This window comes from Podarcis erhardii (genome assembly GCF_964252035.2).
Source record: "Podarcis erhardii genome assembly, chromosome: 10".
In the NCBI taxonomy this organism is placed as follows: domain Eukaryota; kingdom Metazoa; phylum Chordata; class Lepidosauria; order Squamata; family Lacertidae; genus Podarcis; species Podarcis erhardii.
In genome coordinates this window covers 46,719,655-46,740,861 of record NC_138500.1, presented here as the reverse complement: position 1 = coordinate 46,740,861, position 21,207 = coordinate 46,719,655, and the positions used below count along the sequence as shown (strand labels likewise).

Sequence of the window (21,207 nt, the reverse complement as noted above, 5' to 3'; positions counted from 1 at the left end):
AGGGAGTCCAAAGAAGTGATGAAATTATGTCTGTGATAGAAGTAAGATTGTTTATTATTTGTGCATTTATATTTAAAAACTTTAATAAATATTTATATAAAAAAAAAAAAAATAAATTTTCAAAAGATCTATAACCTTTCTATAGAAGTCCTAGCCATTTCCCCTTGTTTCGTGAGAGGGAGGAATGCAGTACTCTTCCAACCCACTTCACAACGCTAGAAGTAGTGCATAGTAAAGAAAAACCCAGAGAAATAGAAAGCTATTTCAAGGAAAAACCAGATAGATCATCCACAGAACAATCTGTTTATAAATAGTATCGAAAGAGGCACTTGTTTTCACACATAGCTGCTTTATAAAATTGTACCTAGTTGTCACCACGATAATTTGTGTTCATCGTTTCAAAATTCAGTATACGAATCACTGAAATGGAAATCACTTTAAGGGTCACCTAGCCTGATCCCAAAGTGAATAGAGGAAATCTGCTGCTGCAGTATCTCTGAAAGGTCCAGAAAAACCTCCAACAACAAACCTCTGCCTGTTCTACAGTTACAGTTTTTAAGTACACTAGATATCATTTTGCCAGGTGAAAAAACTTACCACTGGCAGGAAGACTCCAGCAAGCTACAAATTTAATTCGAACTAGCAATTTGAACAATGAAAAATTGACTATATATGCAGGTTTTATTTCGGTTATCGTTTATAATAGTCACTGTCAGACTGATCCAACACCAACTTATAATTTTATTTTTTTTAAAAAAAGTTATAACGCATTACAACATCTTATGGCAATGAATTCCACAGTTGGATGACATACTATGTGAAGTTGTTTGCCTTTGTCCTGCAAACCAATCAGTTTCATGGAATGACTGAAATTTTACTGGTTTCCCACTATTTTGGATAGTTTCCTATCTGTGGTGTTTCCCCCTCCAGGGCTGAGTGAGTCCACTGTATAGCAGCCATCTCACCAGCATAGTGGTGGCTTTCCCTTTGCCCTGTAGGATCATTGTACAGGATCGCTCTTTCATGTACCCTGTAACTATTTCTTAAGTATTCTACGTACGGAAGATACACCATCTCCCTCATAATTTTGGATGGACTTTTCTTCATCTTGTTTTTATTGGGCTGTATCCAATGCAGTTGTCTGATTAGCACAAGGATTTTTTGCTTCCACAATAGAACTATCCCTTGCTCCCCTGTGCCCTCCCCAAATCTTCTCCAGAGTGTTGGAAGGGAAAACCCAGAAAAGATTTATGGGATGCCCGGGGAAGAGAGTGGTTGAAGTTTCATTGTGCAAGCAGAAATCCTTGTGCTGATGGAAGGAGACACAACACGTTCTCTCTTTTACATGTGGTGACACATAATATTTGAAGTAAGGGTGGAAGCACTATACATACTGAATTGCTAGCCTCTCTGGCATGCTAATGGCTTTCTGTGCAACTTAATCAAATGATCTAGGCTTTGAGTGCTAGTGTAATAGCATAGTAGCTAAAATCTCGCCTATGGTGGCCTTAGGGAAGCCTCCCTCCCACAAATGCAAAATGGGGTGGATGGGGTGGGGGAGAAAATATTGATTTACCTTACATCATGGTTGTAAGAGCTGTAACTAGTTAATGCATGTGAAGTGCTTCAAAAACTTGAAAGCACTATGAAATGTTAAATATCATTATTATTCATGTGCTAGGACTGTTCAGCCATAAAAAAGAAAATCCAGCCTGAACGCAGAGTTGGACTAGAGTTTTCATGTCTCTAATCTATAATTAGATCTTATAGTTCTTAGATAATTTGACATTTTTCAGCAGCAGACTATCAGTTCTGGAGGTAGTTTTTCCTCTCTTCAGTTTAAGATTTGTGCCCTCTAACAGTCCGATCAAACATTTGTCGCTTAGGTCCCAACTCTAGCCAGTTTTGCTGGTCTAACGCAAGGCATGTGGTTGGGCAGTGGGTCCAGGGAGGTGTGATCTATATGGCAGGCATAGGCAAAATCAGCCCTCAAGATGTCTTGGGACTACAACTCCCATCATCCCTGACCACTGGTCCTGTTAGCTAGGGATGATGGGAGTTGTAGTCCCAAAACATCTGGAGGGCAGAGTTTGCCTATGCCTGCTATATGGTGTGACCTATTCTTCAGTACTACAGCAGCTCAGTAGCTGTTGTGCCTATAAGCATATATGCACGTTTATACACACCCATATGTATGCTGGTGTAGCATAGTGGCTAGGGAACTGCAAATCAGGAATCCCACAGTTTGAATCTCACCTCCACCATTAAGTGGGCAGGTATCCTTAGGCAAGCACACCTGCCTCAGCTTAAATTCAACCCATTTGTAATATGCAGGATTGTTGCAAGAATTGCAACTGAACATATACACAGCACTATCAAACACATGCTAAGTTGCTGCTATTACTAATCAACATTAAAACTGATTATTGTTATAAGGCCCTAAGGATCTCTACTAAAATATTTCAGCTATTAATTCTGAAGGAAAAGCATGTCCCACCAATGCAGACCCAGATTCAATCCCTGGTGACTCCAGAGCAGGCTGGGAAGTTCTTGGAGAGCCAATCACTGCAATTCTGAGTTCAGGCAATAGTGATCTTGATGAATCAATGATCTGACTTGGTGCAAGGCAGCTTCCTATGTTTGCAGGGAATATCCACTGAAGGATAATAATACCCATAGAAGTGAATGTCTCTTTCGGGATGGCAAGGGATGGTTGCTATGCACTATTCAGCCTCCTTGTCATCTCCAATTCATCTTTCCAAGTATCTGCAGAACTGGGTCAAATACAAAGGGATGTTGCTCTGTTTGGCTAAGGCTAGACTATCAGGATAAATATCTGCTTCAGTAAATACCTTCTGTTTTCTTAGGATGCTTCAGTGTTTATCAAAATCAGAGGTAATAATAAACTGATAATGAAACACATGCTTTTGCAGAAGCGGGAAGAATTCAGCTAAAAATGTCACAACGCTATAGAGTTATAAAATCACAGGCTTTCTTTACAGTGTAACATTTCTGGACAGTGTACATAAACAACTTTATGGAAAGCAGCATTCGTTTTCTGCCTGCCTTAGTCACACAAGCATCATCTTCCCTACCCTGAAAACCTCCAGTGGATCTGCAATAATACCCTCTCACATATGTTTGATGCTAAAGGGGTGAATGCTCATTATTTTCGTTACTCTAGACTGAAGCTACATCAATGCTGTAACAGTGAGAGATGTGAATAGCAGTGACACTGTGAGTTGACAGAGGTGTCTCCATGTTTTGGATCAAAGGTCTCTTATTCCTCATAAAAGAGCCCTGCACTTCAAAGCATAAGAGTGACAAGAGGTTAAGACAGTGATAAGATCATGTGTTGTATCTCTCAGTGGTGGGGGTTATCTACCGATGACAAGCACCTGAAAGACACTGAGTGAGCTACTAATGAAATGCTGAGCAATTTAGAAGCCGTGCTCCAAATATGCTGCTACCATATAACTTTACCTACAGGTGTCTGTCTGTCTTGATGGACCTGATGCCTATGCCTTCAACTCTGTAGAGCTGTGTAACACAGTCACTACCATTACCACTGACGTATGACAACTCTCAGTAGTGTGATTTAAGTGGCACAAATGCTGCTGTGTCATCTGGAATACGCTAACAAGGACACATGGAGTGTGGCTGTCCTGAAGCATGACTACAAGGAAGGTGGGAGTTTGCATGTTGTCTAGGTCATTTACCTGAATGTCTTGCCAAACCTTGGTGATTATTCAGGAGGATAAGAAGTAGTGAGCATAATCAACTGGAATTTATACATTCATAGGCAAAGCACCATCTTCTAAATTTGCCCAGAATGAACATGAGAAGTTGTAAGGGTTTCAACTACTAGACAATCAATTGAAGATAGCACCAACAAGGCTATAAAACATGTTTCCTGGTGAAAGTAAGATGGTGTGTAATACAATTAAGGTGATTCAAACTTTGGGACAATAATAATTGTGTGTGTGTGTGATATATAATTCCTGTGTAACATATAAAGTAGAGACTCACTCAACACCCCCTTGGTGATGTACGTGAGCTGCACACAGTCTCACATATCTCACTGCAGGGGATATTTGCTTAATACGTAACGCAGAAGAGAGAACACATAAATCATTTGTGCTTCCCTTGTCACTGCTTGCCAGTCCAAAGCCACCCTCAGAACAGTGCATAACCTAGGCAATTAGGAGCAGAAACTACACTTATAACTAATTCAGAGTGCTCTTCACAAGAAGAGCAGAACACTTAATTAATTCAAAGAATCGCCTTCCCAAGAGTGATCTGAGAATTACTTGAAACTGAAAAATAGCAGTATACCTGGGATACTCTGCCTCCTTACAGCCAATGCTCCTTCGGGTGGTTTTGTCTGGTTTGCAGATTTAGTGTATGGACTCTCATCTGAAACACAGAAAATAATGACAATTTCAGATTCAAGGTGTGCCATATATTTCATCTGTTTCCCCCAATGGATTATTCTGCTGCTTTGCAGTAAAAGAGAAAAAGACTTATTTTATTTAATGGGGCTAGAATTAGGAAACCACCACATTTCCATCAAATGCTCCCTTCAGTAGCATTTGACATGCTGTTAATCTTTCAAAATAATGAGTGTAAAGCAATAAATGTAAAGGTAGGGTCATGCATTCCTTGTAGTAACCCCAAATTACTGATCAACAATGGGCTTTTTCCCATGATGACCTCGTTTGTATTTAATGTAAAACCAATCTGTGAGTTAATGCAAATGTCTGAGTTCTGGAGATGAGATGGTACTGATGTCCTGAACTGGCAGGACAGTGTGGAGGAGCAGAGGAGTATAGCCATGACTGGGACACACCAGGGCAAGCTGAGGCTGGAGAAGGAGAGGTTGGTGTAGAAAATACTCACAGGGTGACCAATGATGGCGAAGGGATGGGGGGGGGGACAGGGCACAGGAACCAGAGCAGCAGGACCCATCACCAGAGCCAGAGGAGCCCCTGTCTCCCCGAACATGGCAGGCTCTGATGCATAAGGAGCAGCAGGAGGAACACTCTAGGAGGCTGAGGCAGGCAAGGGCCCACAACCCAGCTTCCTAGTTGGCCAGGTGGGGCTCGCTAGCTCTGGGAGGAGGTGTGTGATTCCTCAGCTGAAGTAGGCTGAGGACAGCTGAGGGCCACCTGCCTCATCAAGCCCAGATGCTGCAATCTGCATGCAAAGTACAAAAGGGAAACAGAGCTGAGGTCTGGGTCTGCTCAACTTCCCATGTTGGTTGGACCATGGCTTGGATGGTCCAGGGAGCTCTTTGAAGATGTGGCTTGTGTGGGACTGACCTCTAGGTGCCCTGGTCTCTAGATCAGCTGCTGAAGTGGGAACCTGGCCTGGCTGGACTTTGGACTTGTTAGCCCGCTGTTAGCATTGGCTGTGGAATTGTGTATGCCAGTGGGACTTGCTGCCAGGGACCCGTGGGTCAGATCAACTGGAAGCACAGTAGCTGGGAAACAGTTTAGGGAAGGTTTTTTTAAAAAGGAAAACAGGGCAAGGGTTAAAGATCATACATTCTTAAGTGCCCCATCCTTAAGTGTCTTTCTGGCTTTAAGTGGCATCAGGCCCAGTGGCATGAATAGTGTGCAGTTTGGCTTGCAGTCCTCAGAGATGTACGTGAAAAAGAAACACATATATTGCAGATTGTGTAAACTTTTATGTTACATGGATTTGGATTTGATATTCCGCTTTATCACTACCCGAAGGAGTCTCAAAGCGGCTAACATTCTCCTTTCCCTTCCTTCCCCACAATAAACACTCTGTGAGGTGAGTGGGGCTGGGAGACTTCAAAGAAGTGTGACTAGCTCAAGGTCACCCAGCAGCTGCATGTGGAGGAGCGGGGCCGCGAACCCGGTTCACCAGATTACGAGTCTACCGCTCTTAACCACTACACCACACTGGCTCTCTATTACTCGCAAACCCCTGACCTTTCATTTTAAAACCTTGCTCTTTTATTCAGTTACCGAAGCAGGATAATATACTTGTACAGCAGCTATGTTTCAGTAACAATAAGGGAATTCTTCTTTAAATTTGGGTGCATGTCTGCCCCGCGGATAGGACTATACAGTGGCAAAGGAAGAGGTAGGGTGCCATAGTGGCTGCCCCCCTGCCTGCGCTGGATGCCATGCCCCCAGGATTCCCGCCCCCCCAGGACGTGCACCAGCCCCACCCCCACCTGCTCTCCACCCCCCAGTACTGGAGTACGAAGTTCTGCCACTGGGACCACATCCCTTTAAATTCTGAAGGAACTATTTTTTAAAAGCTATTTAAGTCCAATTTCAGAAAGGCTGAACAATGCTATACCCGGGGAGGTAGCACTGAGGCACCCCAACACTGCCAAAGAATACCAAGGATCAATAAATTGTCTGAGGAACTGAATAGTGTTTAGTCCACTTCCTCAATAAGCAGTAAAAAGAACAGAAAATTAGATTCCATTCTGCTTCTCAAGTAGCTCTTAACATACCATCAAATAAAGCTATTTGCATTTTTTTTCTTTGAACCTGAAGAACCAATTAGTTTTAACCATATGCATATTTACATGCTTTAAAAATAAGTGAATAAGGCTATCAAAGACTAAAGTTATCTCGGGTAACATCCCAAGATGCGGGGGGAAAAAAGGCAGTAGTTTAATAATAATAATAATAATTCTTTTGACTGGCCCACTTGAGGTTTCATTTCCATATACTGATTTCAGTATTTATCACTTGTTACATATAGGTTTAATTTTAGAAATTACTTCAAAGTGGGAAGGCCATTCATTTTTATGCAACAGAGAAATGCGGCTTGGTGAGAATTATTTAAAATCACGCCCCAGATAAAAAGCTCCACAAAGGTTAATATAGAATTTCCCCCTTCTCATAACCATGCTTCCTGTACCATATCCCACTTAGGCAGAGTGTGCACTGTCTCACATCACCACCTTACAAACAACCCTTGGTATAAGCAGAACATTTCCCACGGGTTCCAACACTTGAGATGGATGGTATTAGGGGAGGCGCTCCTTGGGCCCAAAGTCATTCAGAGCTTAGTACACCAACAACACCATGCATTGGGACGCGGGTGGCGCTGTGGGTTACTCCACAGAGCCTAGGGCTTGCCGATCAGAAGGTCGGCAGTTTGAATCCCTGCAACGGGGTGAGCTCCCGTTGCTCGGTCCCAGCTCCTGCCAACCTAGCAGTTCGAAAGCACACCAGTGCAAGTAGATAAATAGGTACCGCTCTGGCGGGAAGGTAAACGGCGTTTCTGTGCGCTGCTCTGGTTTGCCAGAAGTGGCTTAGTCATGCGGGCCACATGACCCGGAAGCTGTACGCTGGCTCCCTTGGCCAATAAAGCGAGATGAGCGCCGCAACCCCAGAGTCGGTCATGACTGGACCTAATGGTCAGGGGTCCCTTTACCTTTACCTAACACCATGAATTGGATCCATTAGCCTGCAGGCAAGCTAGAGCAGTATCTCAAAGACTGAAATGAGATGATCCCCTCTTGCCATCCCATGCAGGAGCTCAGCTGTTGTGTCCTGCACCAGCTGCATATGCCTGGAAGGTTGCAGAGGGTCCTGGCTGGCAAATATTGGAAACAGAAGGCTGAATCAGACGGACTTTGGTCTGCTTCAGTTCATTATCCCTGCCTGCTACTGCCACTACTACTTATCACTTTTAAATCAACAGAAGTTAGATTCAGCCTTTCTCAACCTGTGGGTCCCCAGATGTTGTTGAACTACAACTCCCATCACCCCTAGCCAGCAAGGCCAGAGCTCAGGGATGTCGGCAGTTGTAATCCAACAACATCTGGGGACCCACAGGTTGAGAACTGCTGGATTAGATGGACTACTGCCCATTTTTTAAAGAATCAGTAACTGAATGAATTTTCCAAAGTTGCCACTGACTCTATAAAATGGTGAAGTTTGAAACCAAGTATTTTAGATCTACACCCATCTAGTCACTAGAACATTGATGGGGAACCTGTGGAACCCCCAGATGTTGGTGGACTCTGACTTTCATCTGTCCCAGCCAACATGGCCAAAGGTGAGAAATGATGGAAGCTGTTGTTGTTGTTGTTGGTATCTGTCAGTCTCAAGAGAGGATGGAGTGTGCCTCTGGAGGTTAGCAGCAGCTGGGGTGCAAGCCTAGGCAGTGTGTATGGAGGTCCTGGCTGCCCAGACAACAAGACCCCCCCCCCCTCAACCTCACAGATGTGGTCCAAAGGAAAGCAGAACAATACCTTTGGCAGAAGCTTGGTTGCAGTAGTTGACAAAAGGAGATGAGCAAGGGGCCGTTGAACCATCTTAGGGATTCGACTCTGGATTTGTGTAGAGGTTACTCCTTAGCCTTATCGTCTCCCAAATATATCCCATAAGGCAGCAGAGGTTTAGGGCCAGAGTTTTTCTTCTCCTAGATGAGCTACCTTCCTAGGTTGATGAGCCCCGTCTGCCCCTCGCTTCCCTATGTAGCACGTGCAGAAACAGCCTTCTTGACTGTTGGTCCCACTATTGGTTTTATCCACTCAATCTGCTCAAGTTTGTCTTTGCATGAAGGAGAATTCCCTAATTCATCGAGGGTTTGAGACCCATCGGTTACCCTTACCTGCTTTAGCTGGCCAGCCAAAGCCATTCCCAGGGTGTGGTCACTGTTGCATGCTGACAGCTTCTAGGAGCCACAGGTGACAGCTAAGTGCAGGATGGGAACCGAAGTTGGATCCCAGTGGGAGCACAATGTGTTCCCCAATAAAGGTTCTACCCCTCCCCTAACAACATCTGGAGGGCCACAGGGTTTTCAACCCAGCACTAGGACATACTGATTAGTGACAGTAATTGCCTAAGCAAACTAAATGTCCAGTCACCAAGTAAGAAAATAATATTTATTTAGAGGAGCATGCACACACGCACGCACACACACACAATATATATAGTCAGTTTACCTCTCTCACTTCCAGAGGGCTCATACAGCAGGTGTCTACATCTACTACTGCAGTGGGAATAACGTTTATTATGTATATGCGTTCCTAGAGCTGCATTCATTACATGAGTAGATTTTTTTTTTTAATTTCCTTTGGCTGAGAGATTAGACAGCCTGTGATAAACAAACAATTTCCAGCAAGTCATTATGCTGTTCAGAGGCAACTGCTGTGCCAGCAATTCCCTTAACTCAGCGACTACAGAAAAAAGCTTTCTGTGCATCTACCTACAATTGCATTTTCTGCTGGTAGAAAGATATGAACAGTAGAATAACACTTCTGGATCCGGCTAGTAGTTGCCCATCTAGTCCAGCATCCTTTTCTCACAGTGGCCAAACAGATGCCCATAGGTAATAGGTAAGCAGGACTGGGCACAACAACACTATCCTCTCCTGCAGTTTCCAGCAACTGGAATTCAGAAGCATACTGGCTTTGACCATGGAGGCAGAGTACAGACATCACAGTTAGTAGCCATTTACAGCCTCGTCCTCCTTGAATTTATCTAATACTATTTTAAAGCCGGGATGCAGATGGCACTGTGGGTTAAACCACAGAGCCTGGGACTTGCCGATCAGAAGGTCGGCGGTTCGAATCCCCGCTACGGGGTGAGCTCCCGTTTCTTGGTCCCTGCTCCTGCCAACCTAGCAGTTCAAAAGCATGTCGAAGTGCAAGTAGATAAATAGGCAAGTAGATTGCGTCGGGAAAGTAAACGGCATTTCCGTGCACTGCTCTGGTTCGCCAGAAGCGGCTTAGTCATCATAGCCACACGACTTGGAAGCTGTATGCCAGCTCCCTCGGCCAATAAAGTGAGATGAGCGCCGCAACCCCAGAGTCAGTCACGACTGGACCTAATGGTCAGGGGGCCCTTTACCTTTACTATTTTAAAGCCATACAAGTTGGTTGCCATCACTGCCTCAGTCATGGATGCTTTAGCTGAGATTCCTGAATTATAGGGGATGACCCCTGGGGATCTCTTCCAACTCTAGACTTCTATGATTCGAAGTGAATTCCATAGTTTAACTATGCACTGTGTGAAGAAGCACTTTTCTTTTGTTCACCTTGAATCTTCCAATAATTCAGCTTCATTGATTTTACAAAATGCGATTCTATGAAACAGAAAAGATTTCAGCAGGCATTGGAAAATAAAAAACCTCCCTAGCCATGGAAGTTGCTTCTCTCCCCCCCCCCAGTTGCCTCATACTGGGTTAACATCTTTATCAAGGCATCCACTGCAACCCCAAGTTCTTGCTCCTGGCCAGTCACCACCAGTTCAGACTCCATGAGCCTATATGTGAAATTAATATATTTCACATGTCGCAGCTCTGGGATAGCTCAGTTGGTAAGAGCATGAGACTCTTAATCTGAGGGTTGTGGGTTCGGGCCCCACCCGGGGCAAAAAATATATCCTGCATTGCAGGGGGTTGGACTAGACCAAGATGATAATGGGTCTGGAAACCAAGCCTTGTGAGGAACAGACGAGGGAGTTGGGTATGTTTAGCCTGGGAAAGAGGAGACTGAGAGGAGATATGATAGACATCTTCAAATATCTTAAGGGCTCTCACACGGAAGGTGGAGCAAGCTTGTTTTCTCCTGCTCCAGAGAGTAGGACTCGAACCAATAGGTTCAAGTTACAAGAAAGGAGATTCTGACTAAAAATCAGGAAGAACTTTCTGATGGTAAGAGCTGTTCGACAGTGGAACAGACTTCCGCAAAAGGTATACTAGGTTCTACCTTCCTTGGAGGTTTTTAAGCAGAGGTTGGATCTGTCATGGATGCTTTAGTTGATATTCTTGCAATGCAGGGGGTTGGATTAGACAACCCTCAGGGACTGTTTTAACTCTACAATTCTAATGATTCGAAGTTAATTGACACAGAAGTATGTGTGCTGCTCTCACCATATGAAACTAGAACTGTTGCAATATGATCTGCTATGAACTGCTTAACTGAGATGGATTACCCTGGAGGCCTTCGTCAAATAAAACTGGTTTTATTCTAAGTACAGTACACTATAACTGTCCGCTGTGAAACAGTGTAGCCTTCTTATTCAGGCTTAGCTGTCAAGGACTGGCTGGAATCATTTCTCCATGTGTTAAAATAAAAAACCCATTTTTAAAGGGACAGCTTACTATTCCAACTACTCTCCTTTGAACAACTGACTTAACAGCCATTGCATCTAACTGAGAAAACTAAATTATGAAACAAATCGTATAATTATATATACATGTCAATATCATTCGTTTAATAGCCTTTGTGGAGCTCTTTACAGTCTCGTTCTTTTTGTAGCACTATCTCAGGCTAATGCCGCAAACTTTTCTGGAGGATGGTTTGTCTATAGGGAGTGCTCAGAATTCTAATCCTGGTAGGTTTCCGGTGTACTTTTTTTCTGGAACAGATTTAACCCTTTGCCTCTGCTGTGATCTAGTTCTGTATTAGACAACAGAACCTTTTCTTCCAATGTCAGTAGCAGATATGGTCCCTCAAAATAAGATTGGGGCTGTAGATTGAGTGTCCCCTCCCCACACTCCCTATTAACTTTGATAAAGCTACACATGTAATTCCTAATTGCATGTCTAACATTTTGTCTTGTTTTGCCTTAAGGCTGTAAGAAGTTAACCTCTGTCAGTTTCCTTGTTAGACAAGCTTGGGAGATAGGGCTCAGGGTTGTTTCTTCCCCTTCCAAGGAAAAAGTCTGATGACAGCCTTCTAAGCTTAAAGAGATGTCAGCTCTTTAAAGCTGGAAGGAAGAAGCAAGAGGCTTATCTCAGGCTTCCTCAACCTCAGTCCTCCAGATGTTTTGAGACTACAATTCCCATCATCCCTGACCACTGGTCCTGCTAGCTAGGGATCATGGGAGTTGTAGGCCAAAAACATCTGGAGGGCCAAAGTTGAGGAAGCCTGGCTTATCTGGTCACCATAGGTGACCAGGCTATTAATTATTTGCAAACATGCTCTTTTAAGTCACAACATAGGGCTACATGCAAATATTATCCACATGAAGCAGCACTTCTCCTTATTTGTGCCTTTTGTCACCAACATGCAACTACACACCCATACTTTATCATTAGCTGCAGTTCCTTGGACCCTCCATCATAACACAGGTTTTACTTATTTTAAAACACACTCAAATCCTTTACTTCTCTTCCAGGTATATGCACTGGATTTGAAAGCCAGTTTCTTAATATTATATAGAATAAAATCTTACCCAAAGACTTTTCATGAGCCAAATGTGACGCTCAACATTGCCAGCTATAGATCTCCAATGCCAAACACAATCTGATTTCTTATATTGGAATCCTTTAGCTGCCCAATATTGCAGCTCTGATTCTTCTGCTTTTGGCTCATTAAAAAAACACCACACCTTCCCTCAGAGTCCTCTTTTGAAATTGCCCTCTAGCAAATGTTTCACTTTTCTCTTCAAACTTGTGGTAAGCTATATCATACCCTGCTCTCTCAGTGTGACACAGCTTCACGCCATTAAAAATCACCAACCGCTTCTACTCCTGCAATATTCAGGAACATAGTTACTTTACACTCATCTTTCTCATAACCTTTCGACCTTTTCAAAATGCAGTATATTTTCCAAAACTCTGCAGCATTTCCTGAAAGCTTTAGTTCTTTGGGGGATTTCAGGTACTCTATCTTTCGAGCACTTTTTATTCTTCATAATAATTGTTCTTTCGAGTTCAAAATTTGACACCTCACTCCCAATACCATCTTATATTCTGCTCAACTCAAGCTGATTAAACTGCAGAAATTCAAAGTTTCAGTTTTTGGCTGTAATAATGCTATGTCTGGATTGGTAATATTGATCTGATTTTTCTATGTGTGTGTCCATACATGAGCACATCAATGTTTCCCATCCACAGTAGCAGGCAGTGCTGGATGGGATGTTTGTGAATCATTCTATGTTGTCGCTTCCTCAGTTATTACTTCACTGCCCTCCATAACATATAATCAGGGATTATTATTTTTCACTCGGAACTCGACAGAACTCAGCTCAGGCACCTTTCAGATGAGTGCCATTGCCATTCTAATAGAACAAGAAAGTGTTAATGGTGAGTTCTGGCACCTCTTTTTCTAGAAAAATAGCACTGTGTAGAATGCATTCTTTCCAATTGACCATGCATTCAGGTACTGTATGCATGTGATATACATAGACAGATATAGATCTAGTGCACACTCACGTAGTGCACAAGAACAAACATTTCTCATGTTTGACAATAGGCAAAATAGAAGGTAGTGTATTTCGGTAGGGCATGCAAATTAGGAAAGAAGAGCAGAGAGGAAGGATGATAAGGATGGTCATGGTTGTGGTGGTAATCACAATGAGGACGACAACAATAATTGTCCTCCACCACCTCCTTCCAGTTGGTACATAGCTTGTCTTTGACACATACACGGCATATGTAATTGTCTTTGACACATAACGGCATATGTAATTGTTCCCCCCAAATGTCCAGAAGATTCAAGGTCCAATTGATAACGTGATTGCAGAAAAAATATCCACCACCTTCTCACAGAGAACACACCTGAAAGTTGAGGTCCTCAGAAAGAAAATGGCTGAGGTATCCTCATGGTAGGACAAAACATATGCAAGGGAGTGTGATGAAAGAGATCGCCCGCCAAAAATGTCACTACACATAAACCTCCCATAAAAATGTATGTTGCTACAGTGCTTCCACTCTTGCACTGAAGGCAATTTTGTATTGCATTTATTTTTCTTATCAGATTATTTGTGGATCAGTGGGGGGTGGGGGAGAGGTTTAAATGGGAGTGGGATTGAGGTGGACAGTGTCTGCATGCACCAGTAGCACCAAATTCACATTAAATCACCATGTATACACACGGTAGCTATACAGCAACTGTCTGCTGTAAAGCAGTCTAGACTTTTTCTAAATCAGTTGGATCGGGCACTGGTCACATGTATTAAGGTTTACCACACCTATCAGCCAATCACCCATTCCCACCACCTTTCTGAGTAATACCCCTCCCCACCCTCTCACTATATATAAAGGTCTGGTGACTTCTGTTTCCGTGTATCTGAAGAAGTGTGCATGCACACGAAAGCTCATACCAAGAACAAACTTAGTTGGTCTCTAAGGTGCTACTGGACAATTTATTTTTATTTTTTATATATATATGCCTTTCTTAAAGGAGCAGCTTATTCTCCTAAAACTCAAAGCCTGTAAGGTAGAAATTACGCACAGCAGTGCTGTAAGTTCTCTTTAGCCTTAAGGAAGCTGATAAAGTGGTAAATAATAAAAAAAGAGTTTTGTGGCATCTAAAAGGCTAACAAATTTATTATGCTGTAAGTTTTCAGGGGAACTTTATCATGAAAGCTTATGCCATAATATATATATATTTAGTCTTTATGGTGCCATAATACTCTTTTTTGCTGCAAGAAACTAATACAGCAACCACCCTGGGAATTGTGGTACATGTCAAGGAAACATTAAATCCAATCCCATGCCAATGCTGGAAACTGACCAGTGTAGCATCTCTGATAGGTGCTTCTTCAGCTTCTGCTTAAAAAGTTAATATCGAATATACAAAACAGTCCACTACCTCCAGATGCAGTCTGTCCTATGGTTAAATGACACATCTGTCCCTCAGACCTTGTGGGGGGCCGGACTATATTTTTTGGGGGGGAGGGGGAATGAACGAATTCCTATGTCCCACAAATAACCCAGAGATGCATTTTAAATAAAAGCACCCATTCTACTCATGTAAAAACACGCTGATTCCCGGACCGTTCACAGGCTGGATTTAGAAGGCGATTGGGCCGAATCTGGCCCCCAGGCCTTAGTTTGCTTACCCATGGTCTAGAGCATGTTCTCATGCCTAGGATTGTGCTCAGTCATATTCTGCCTGCCCCAGACTGAGACTCCTGATAAAATGGGATAATTGATATTTGGCAACCAACCTATACTAAACTTACACAATCCATGACACTGAGTAGATTAGTTTTGAGTCAAATGTCTGAACTGGCCCTTAAGAATGCTGTGGAAGTGGCCTTGAGATCTTTGAGAGACATTTATGTTAAGTGAGATGAAGACCAGCAGTCTAATTAACTGGTGCTAACTAGCTGCAAATAATCTTAATAAAGACAATGCCAGGCATTTTCTCCTTAACTCATCAGTTTCTTCCACGAACTACCTAATTTTGCCGACAGTAATTTCGGAATATGTATTCAAGTGCCTGCTCAGTGCTAGCACTAATATTCATGGAAATATGCAAAGCCATGGTAGGAATATCACACTTTCCATAGAAAACTCTGCATGGTGTCTTGATCAAATAAAGAAAAGCACACATTTAAAGAGGAAATTTCTTGCCCTTAATGTGTGCAAAGTGCTATGGAGATTAACCAAGTAGGATAAATCACTAAATATTATATGCTCATGAAGTGGATGAAATACCAAAGCAAAAATAATTTATGATGACATTTTCCTGAAATCTGCTGAAAAAGGGCCTGTATGGGAAGAGTTTGAAACTGCAATGGAGCCAATTTTCTCAGACAAATGTTAAAAAATATTGAGAACTGTGCTTTTGAATTTGTAAAAGCTCTAAAGCATTGCTAATAATTTGATCGCTGTTACCACAACATCTCGAGTACACCAGAGAAAGAAAGGAATGAATGTACAGCATAGCATTTCTTTCAAATGTGTAATATACATGGCCTGAATTATCTGCTTCATAAACCTGCAAAATGTCAACAATCTGTTATGCACGTAAATTGCCCCTTTTCACTCAGGCTTGTCAGGGAGTCTGTGGGCAAATCATCAATGAAGTGATCAATCACATTCCATTCGGCGGTTCAAAGACTCCCGTTTTAAATTGCTAGTAGCTCACAATGCATTTAAAACAGCTACTCTCAATAGCACATTTGCAAACCCGCTTCTATCGTGGTTCTTTGGTTGCCATTTCCAGTTTAATTTCAACGTTGCTGTAGTTTTAGATTGGAGCCAGCTCCGCTTACTAATTTCTTGCACCTAATGTGGAGATATCAACTTATTTTTTAAGGAAAAGTTTCGTTTTAAAAATGTGTAAGGGAATTTACACATTCTTGAATGTAAAGCATCAGATGTCAGAAAGCATGTGCAGACAGTATCAGCAGGTGGCACGGTGGGGACCAAAGGCGGACAAACATCCCCAGAAGGAGCACGGCGTGTGTCCCCACCAGCATTTCTGATCCTCCCCTAAGCTCCGTAAACCCTGGTAAACAAGTATGAAATCATATCCCATGATAGATATCAGGCTACATGGTGAATAGTGGAAAAGGGAGGTCATGGTACCTTCAAGTAGAAAGCACACACACCACACCCTTGGGAAACAGCAGATATTTTTAACTCATAATTTTAACTGTTGCGTAAGTTAACTATACAGTGGTACCTTGGTTCTCAAACGCCTTGGTGCTCAAACGCCTTGGTTCTCAAACGCTGAAAACTCGGAAGTAAATATTCAGGTTTTCGAACGTTTTTCAGAAGCCAGACGTCCAATGCGATTGTCGGCTATTGTTTGCGGGGTGCCTGCACCAATCAGAAGCTGTGCTTTGGTTTTCAAACATTTCAGAAGTCAAACGGACTTCCGGAACGGATTACGTTTGGTGCTTTTGTTTTTGCTATTTATTTTGCGTTTTTGTTTTTGAGGCTTTTTCGGTGAATTTGTTTTTGTGACTGTGTGGAACTCAGTTCAGCTACTAACTGACTGATTGTGTGACTGCGTAAATGGATAAAAGCCCCCCATCCAAACAATGACTATCATCAGTGCAGGTAAGATTTTTTTTAAAAAATTTTTTATCATCATTGATTATTGCTTTCATTTTATGGATCAATGGTCTTGTTAGATAGTAAAATTCATGTTAAATTGCTGTTTTATTAGGGGTTGTTTTTAAAAGTCTGGAACGGATTAATTCGTTTTGCATTACTTTCTATAGGAAAAGCACGCCTTGGTTTTGGAAGGCTTTGGTTTTGGAACGGACTTCTGGAACGGATTAAGTTTGAGAACCAAGGTACCACTGTATACTTTTTTAAGATTTAGATTTTGTGACACTTTATCATTATTTCATCCCAAAAGGCTAGAAAAAGAAAAGTCTAAATTGATCGGTGACACAATAGCTAGGAGCCGGAAAAACGCTGAGCATTATCCCATTCACAGAACACAACATTCCTGTCTCCTCCACCCCACTGAGGTCTATTAAGCTCTCAAAATGTCCCTCCTGGAGGTAAGGGGACTGTCAGGAAGGAGCTTAATGTGGCATAGTGGGCTGCAGGTGGGGTTGAAACCAGACATTCCATTGCCTGAATGGAAATGCCATCTGCTTACACCATCTGCTCATGCTAAGCCTCCATTGGATCTCATCCCATCTACTGTTGCCAGTCTTTCAAACGCTGCTGCTGAGGTGAGGTTGAGGAAGGGGAGTCAGGGAACGGACATTTGTTGCAATGCCCTATCTCTGCAGTTAAGCCTCACCTGGCATCTCTGCTGCTAACTTTTTTTAGTGTCAGATAAAAACCTCTTTTTTAAACTTCAAGTTTTAAAAAAAGCTCTTTGAAGGTTTTAGATGTGATTTATGCTGCTTCCGCCTGCTGTTCTTGATGTTTTGATTTGTATTCTTATACTGATACTTTTAAAATAATTTTATTTGCAAACCACTCTGAAAACTGATGTTGCGTTGTGGTACAGGAATTCCTTAAGAAATACAATTTCAAATTTGTCATATACACTGGTACCTCGGGTTAAAGACGCTTCAGGTTACAGACGCTTCAGGTTACAGACTCTGCTAATCCAGAAATAGTACCTCATGTTAAGAACTTTGCTTCAGGATGAGAACAGAAATCACACAATGGCGGTGAGGTGGCAGCGGGAGGCCCCATTAGCTAAAGTGGTACCTCAGGTTAAGAACAGTTTCAGGTTAAGAACAGACCTCCAGAACAAATTAAGTTCTTAACCTGAGATACCACTGTAGTTCAAATAACCTTTATTTATTTCTTTGTTTTTTCCTTTAGCACCGACTAACTGCAGAAATGTAGCACGAACAACTGCTGCTGCTGAATGAAGCTCACTTCAGCAAATCATCCAATAAAAATGGCAAGTCTATTAAAATAATAATTTTACACCTACCAAGCTAAGGTGATTTCACATTCTATCAATATTTACCTTTTATTTGTTGAGGAAAGCTCCAATGTTCCCTAGATGATTTTATCGCAGAGTGATAAATACAAATTTTATAGGGCCATAGCTGACAACTCTGTGGGATTCAGTGTAGTGCTAAGACAATAATTCCACCAGGGTAAGCATTTTTTGCTTGCCTAACAGAACAACCCTCTCCCCTCTTCCCAGTTATGGGGGTTCTCCAGGGAGTATTTGAAGAAGACATGGGTCATGCACGGGACGGGGGTATCTGGAGCAAACTTGGTGCCTTTGTGGGAGTCCTCTGTGGGAATTCTACTAGCACAGGGATGTCCTACTCCCAAGAGACTGCAATCTACTCCCACTATAGAAACACTGGCAGTGATCTACCCACTGGATTGACCAAAGTTGTTGAGCTTTTTGGGGGGAGCCTTCACCAAAGTTGTTGACCCATGTGATCGGGATCAACCAGGAATGCCCCCTGCGATCGACCGGTAGATCGCGATTGACTGGTTGGACATCCCTGCACTAGCAGAATGGGTTTGCTGAATCAGGGCCTGATATCAAGATTTGGAGCTGAAGCAAAGTTCTAAAATGAGACGTATTTTGAGGGTCTATCTATATTTGTAATAGCAGTACTAGACATTAAGGGAGTATAGGGGCACACTTTTTTTTTTTTTTTTTTTTACTTAAAGAGTTGGAAAATTAATACATCAAGAAACACAGTTGAAACCAACCACTATACACCTGGATTTCTTGCTTGGTATTCCACCAGAGCAATGGCCAGAAGCTTCAGCTGACAGAATTGGAAGCTGAAAATGTATATATGCATTTGATTTTCCGCATTCAGTATGTCAGAATGTGACAAGGTATTTAATTCTGGTAATCATTATTTTGTAAAATACCTGCTGCGAAGAAATCTATAAGTAATAGGCAAGCGTGCCAAATGTGAAAAAAGATTTTAAAATGTTCTTGTGTCAGGAATTAGGCGGGCAGGTGAAGCATTTGCTCTGCTGCATGAATGCTCTTTGTGAAGGAATGCAGTTTGGAGCTTCTGCAGGGGCTGTAAAGTGTTTCCAGGTTCTAGACCATTCTCATCCACCCAGGCTGGACACTACTGGTTTTCCCAGTAGTGATGTATGGAAGTGAGAGCTGGACCATCAAGAAGGCTGATCGCCAAAGAATTGATGCTTTTGAATTATGGTGCTGGAGGAGACTCTTGAGAGTCCCGTGGACGGCGAGAAGATCAAACCTATCCATTCTGAAGGAAATCAGCCCTGAGTGCTCACTGGAAGGACAGATCCTGAAGCTGAGGCTCCAATACTTTGGCCACCTCATGAGAAGAGAAGACTCCCTGGAAAAGACCCTGATGTTGGGAAAGATGGAGGGCACAAGGAGAAGGGGACAACAGAGGACAAGATGGTTGGACAGTGTTCTAGAAGCTACCAGCATGAGTTTGACCAAACTGCGGGAGGCAGTGGAAGACAGGAGTGCCTGGCGTGCTCTGGTCCATGGGGTCACAAAGAGACGGACACAACTAAACAACTAAACAACAACAACAACAAAGCATGAAGACAACCTTTCTATTTATGCCAGAAGTTCACCCGGGCAACAACAGTGTTCCAGGCTCTGGTGTTCTACCACGAGACACAAACATACCTCACACACATACCGATCTGACCCCTGGTGTACTCTATCATGGTGCTAGACTGCACCCCAACAGGTGCCTACAGCTAAGCCCTGATACTTTGCCGAAGTAGCCACTGCTGCCACACAGTATTTCATTACTGAGAGCAAATCTTCTAGGTGTTCAATTAGCTCCCAGCGATAATGCTTATTGTTTCCTTAACTGTAACAGAAATCCACTGAGACCTGGAAATAAAAAGTTAATTAAAAATTGAATGAACAGACTACAAGGATCAAGCAAGGCCTGTTTCCTTTACAGACAGAGAACAGCAACAATGATGCAGAATGCAATGTAAATGAGATGTGTGCCGTTGTTTTTTCTTCAGTAAATGAAGGAGCAAAAATAGCTTTATTTTTAAGCACCTAATTAATCCAAAACTGGATACCATTTCAAATGTGATTAAATTGCCAGAACCTGGTATGCAAAGCAATAAAACAAGCCCTTCACTAATGAACCATATTGGAAGTGAGTAGAATATAAAAGGTAGAAGATGGATCTTCCTCAGGAGAAGTCAAACCACTAGGAGGTGATTGAACGGTGTACTACTTTGAAAGTTTGGCAGGGTGGGGGAAGCATTTATGTTGCAGCCATGTATGAAAGGAGTTTGTCGCTTCCAGAACCATGTTGGAAGACATACTGCTGCTGCTTCTCTGTAACAGTATCAGGTGAAAAAGGACAAAGGAAAAGGACTGGAAAAGCACAGGTACAAGGCTGGATATGAACAGTGGCAAGTTTCAGCCCTCCACAAATTAGAAGAAAGAAAAAATAACAAGCACAAGAGAAGGTAACTTATAAAACAAATACAGACAATTTCCAATTAAAATTAAGCACAGAATCTACTTTTATTTGGAAGAACCAAAATGTACCAACATGTGATGAATTAGACTTGAGCCAATTGCCAGGCTTCAAAGAGCTACTTTATATACACCCAAGGACTTGGGTATTTCCTGGGATTGATTTATAGTTGACATTTTTTCTTGAATCTTGCTATAATCCAAACTTACGCTATCTAGTTCAAAAGCAGTTTATTCTGTGGTCTAAAGTCTCATTGAGTGTGCAGAACTCATTTAGCAAGTATATTTGGATCCGCTTAAGGCCACATTAAACACATACTATTCTATATTTTTGCTGATAGAACTAACTTTGCTACTCTTCTAGCATTACAGTACTACTCTTCTAGTACTGTAAAATGCAGTTTAATTTTTTACATATGTTATTGTATTGCTATGAGTTTGGTGGGGGTTAGGCTTAATGCCTGAGCCCCCTTTAATTCCTACATCCAGCAAGGATTCATTTCCTGGAATATCCAGGCTAGCTTCCTGGTGAGGTCATTGTCTTCTAAGTATGGGCCTTTAAGGTAACAAAGGAAGTGGCTCTGTGCCAGAGAGCAAATGGGTGCCCTTCCCTC

At 42.4% G+C, this 21,207-nt stretch overlaps 1 protein-coding gene across 18 annotated transcripts in view; it reads right to left on the bottom strand.

Moving 5' to 3' along the window:
- The window catches only part of GRIP1 (glutamate receptor interacting protein 1), a 331,256-nt gene that overhangs the window by 87,452 nt on the left and 222,597 nt on the right, over positions 1-21,207 (bottom strand). For 17 of the 18 annotated variants that reach the window (XM_081877835.1, XM_081877839.1, XM_081877843.1 and 14 more), the window contains exon 2: positions 4,336-4,416. The exons of the other annotated variant lie outside the window; for it this stretch is intronic. In XM_081877835.1, the coding sequence (XP_081733961.1) occupies positions 4,336-4,416 (81 nt within the window). The remainder of the gene's footprint in view (positions 1-4,335; positions 4,417-21,207) is intronic. 18 annotated transcript variants of the gene reach the window in all.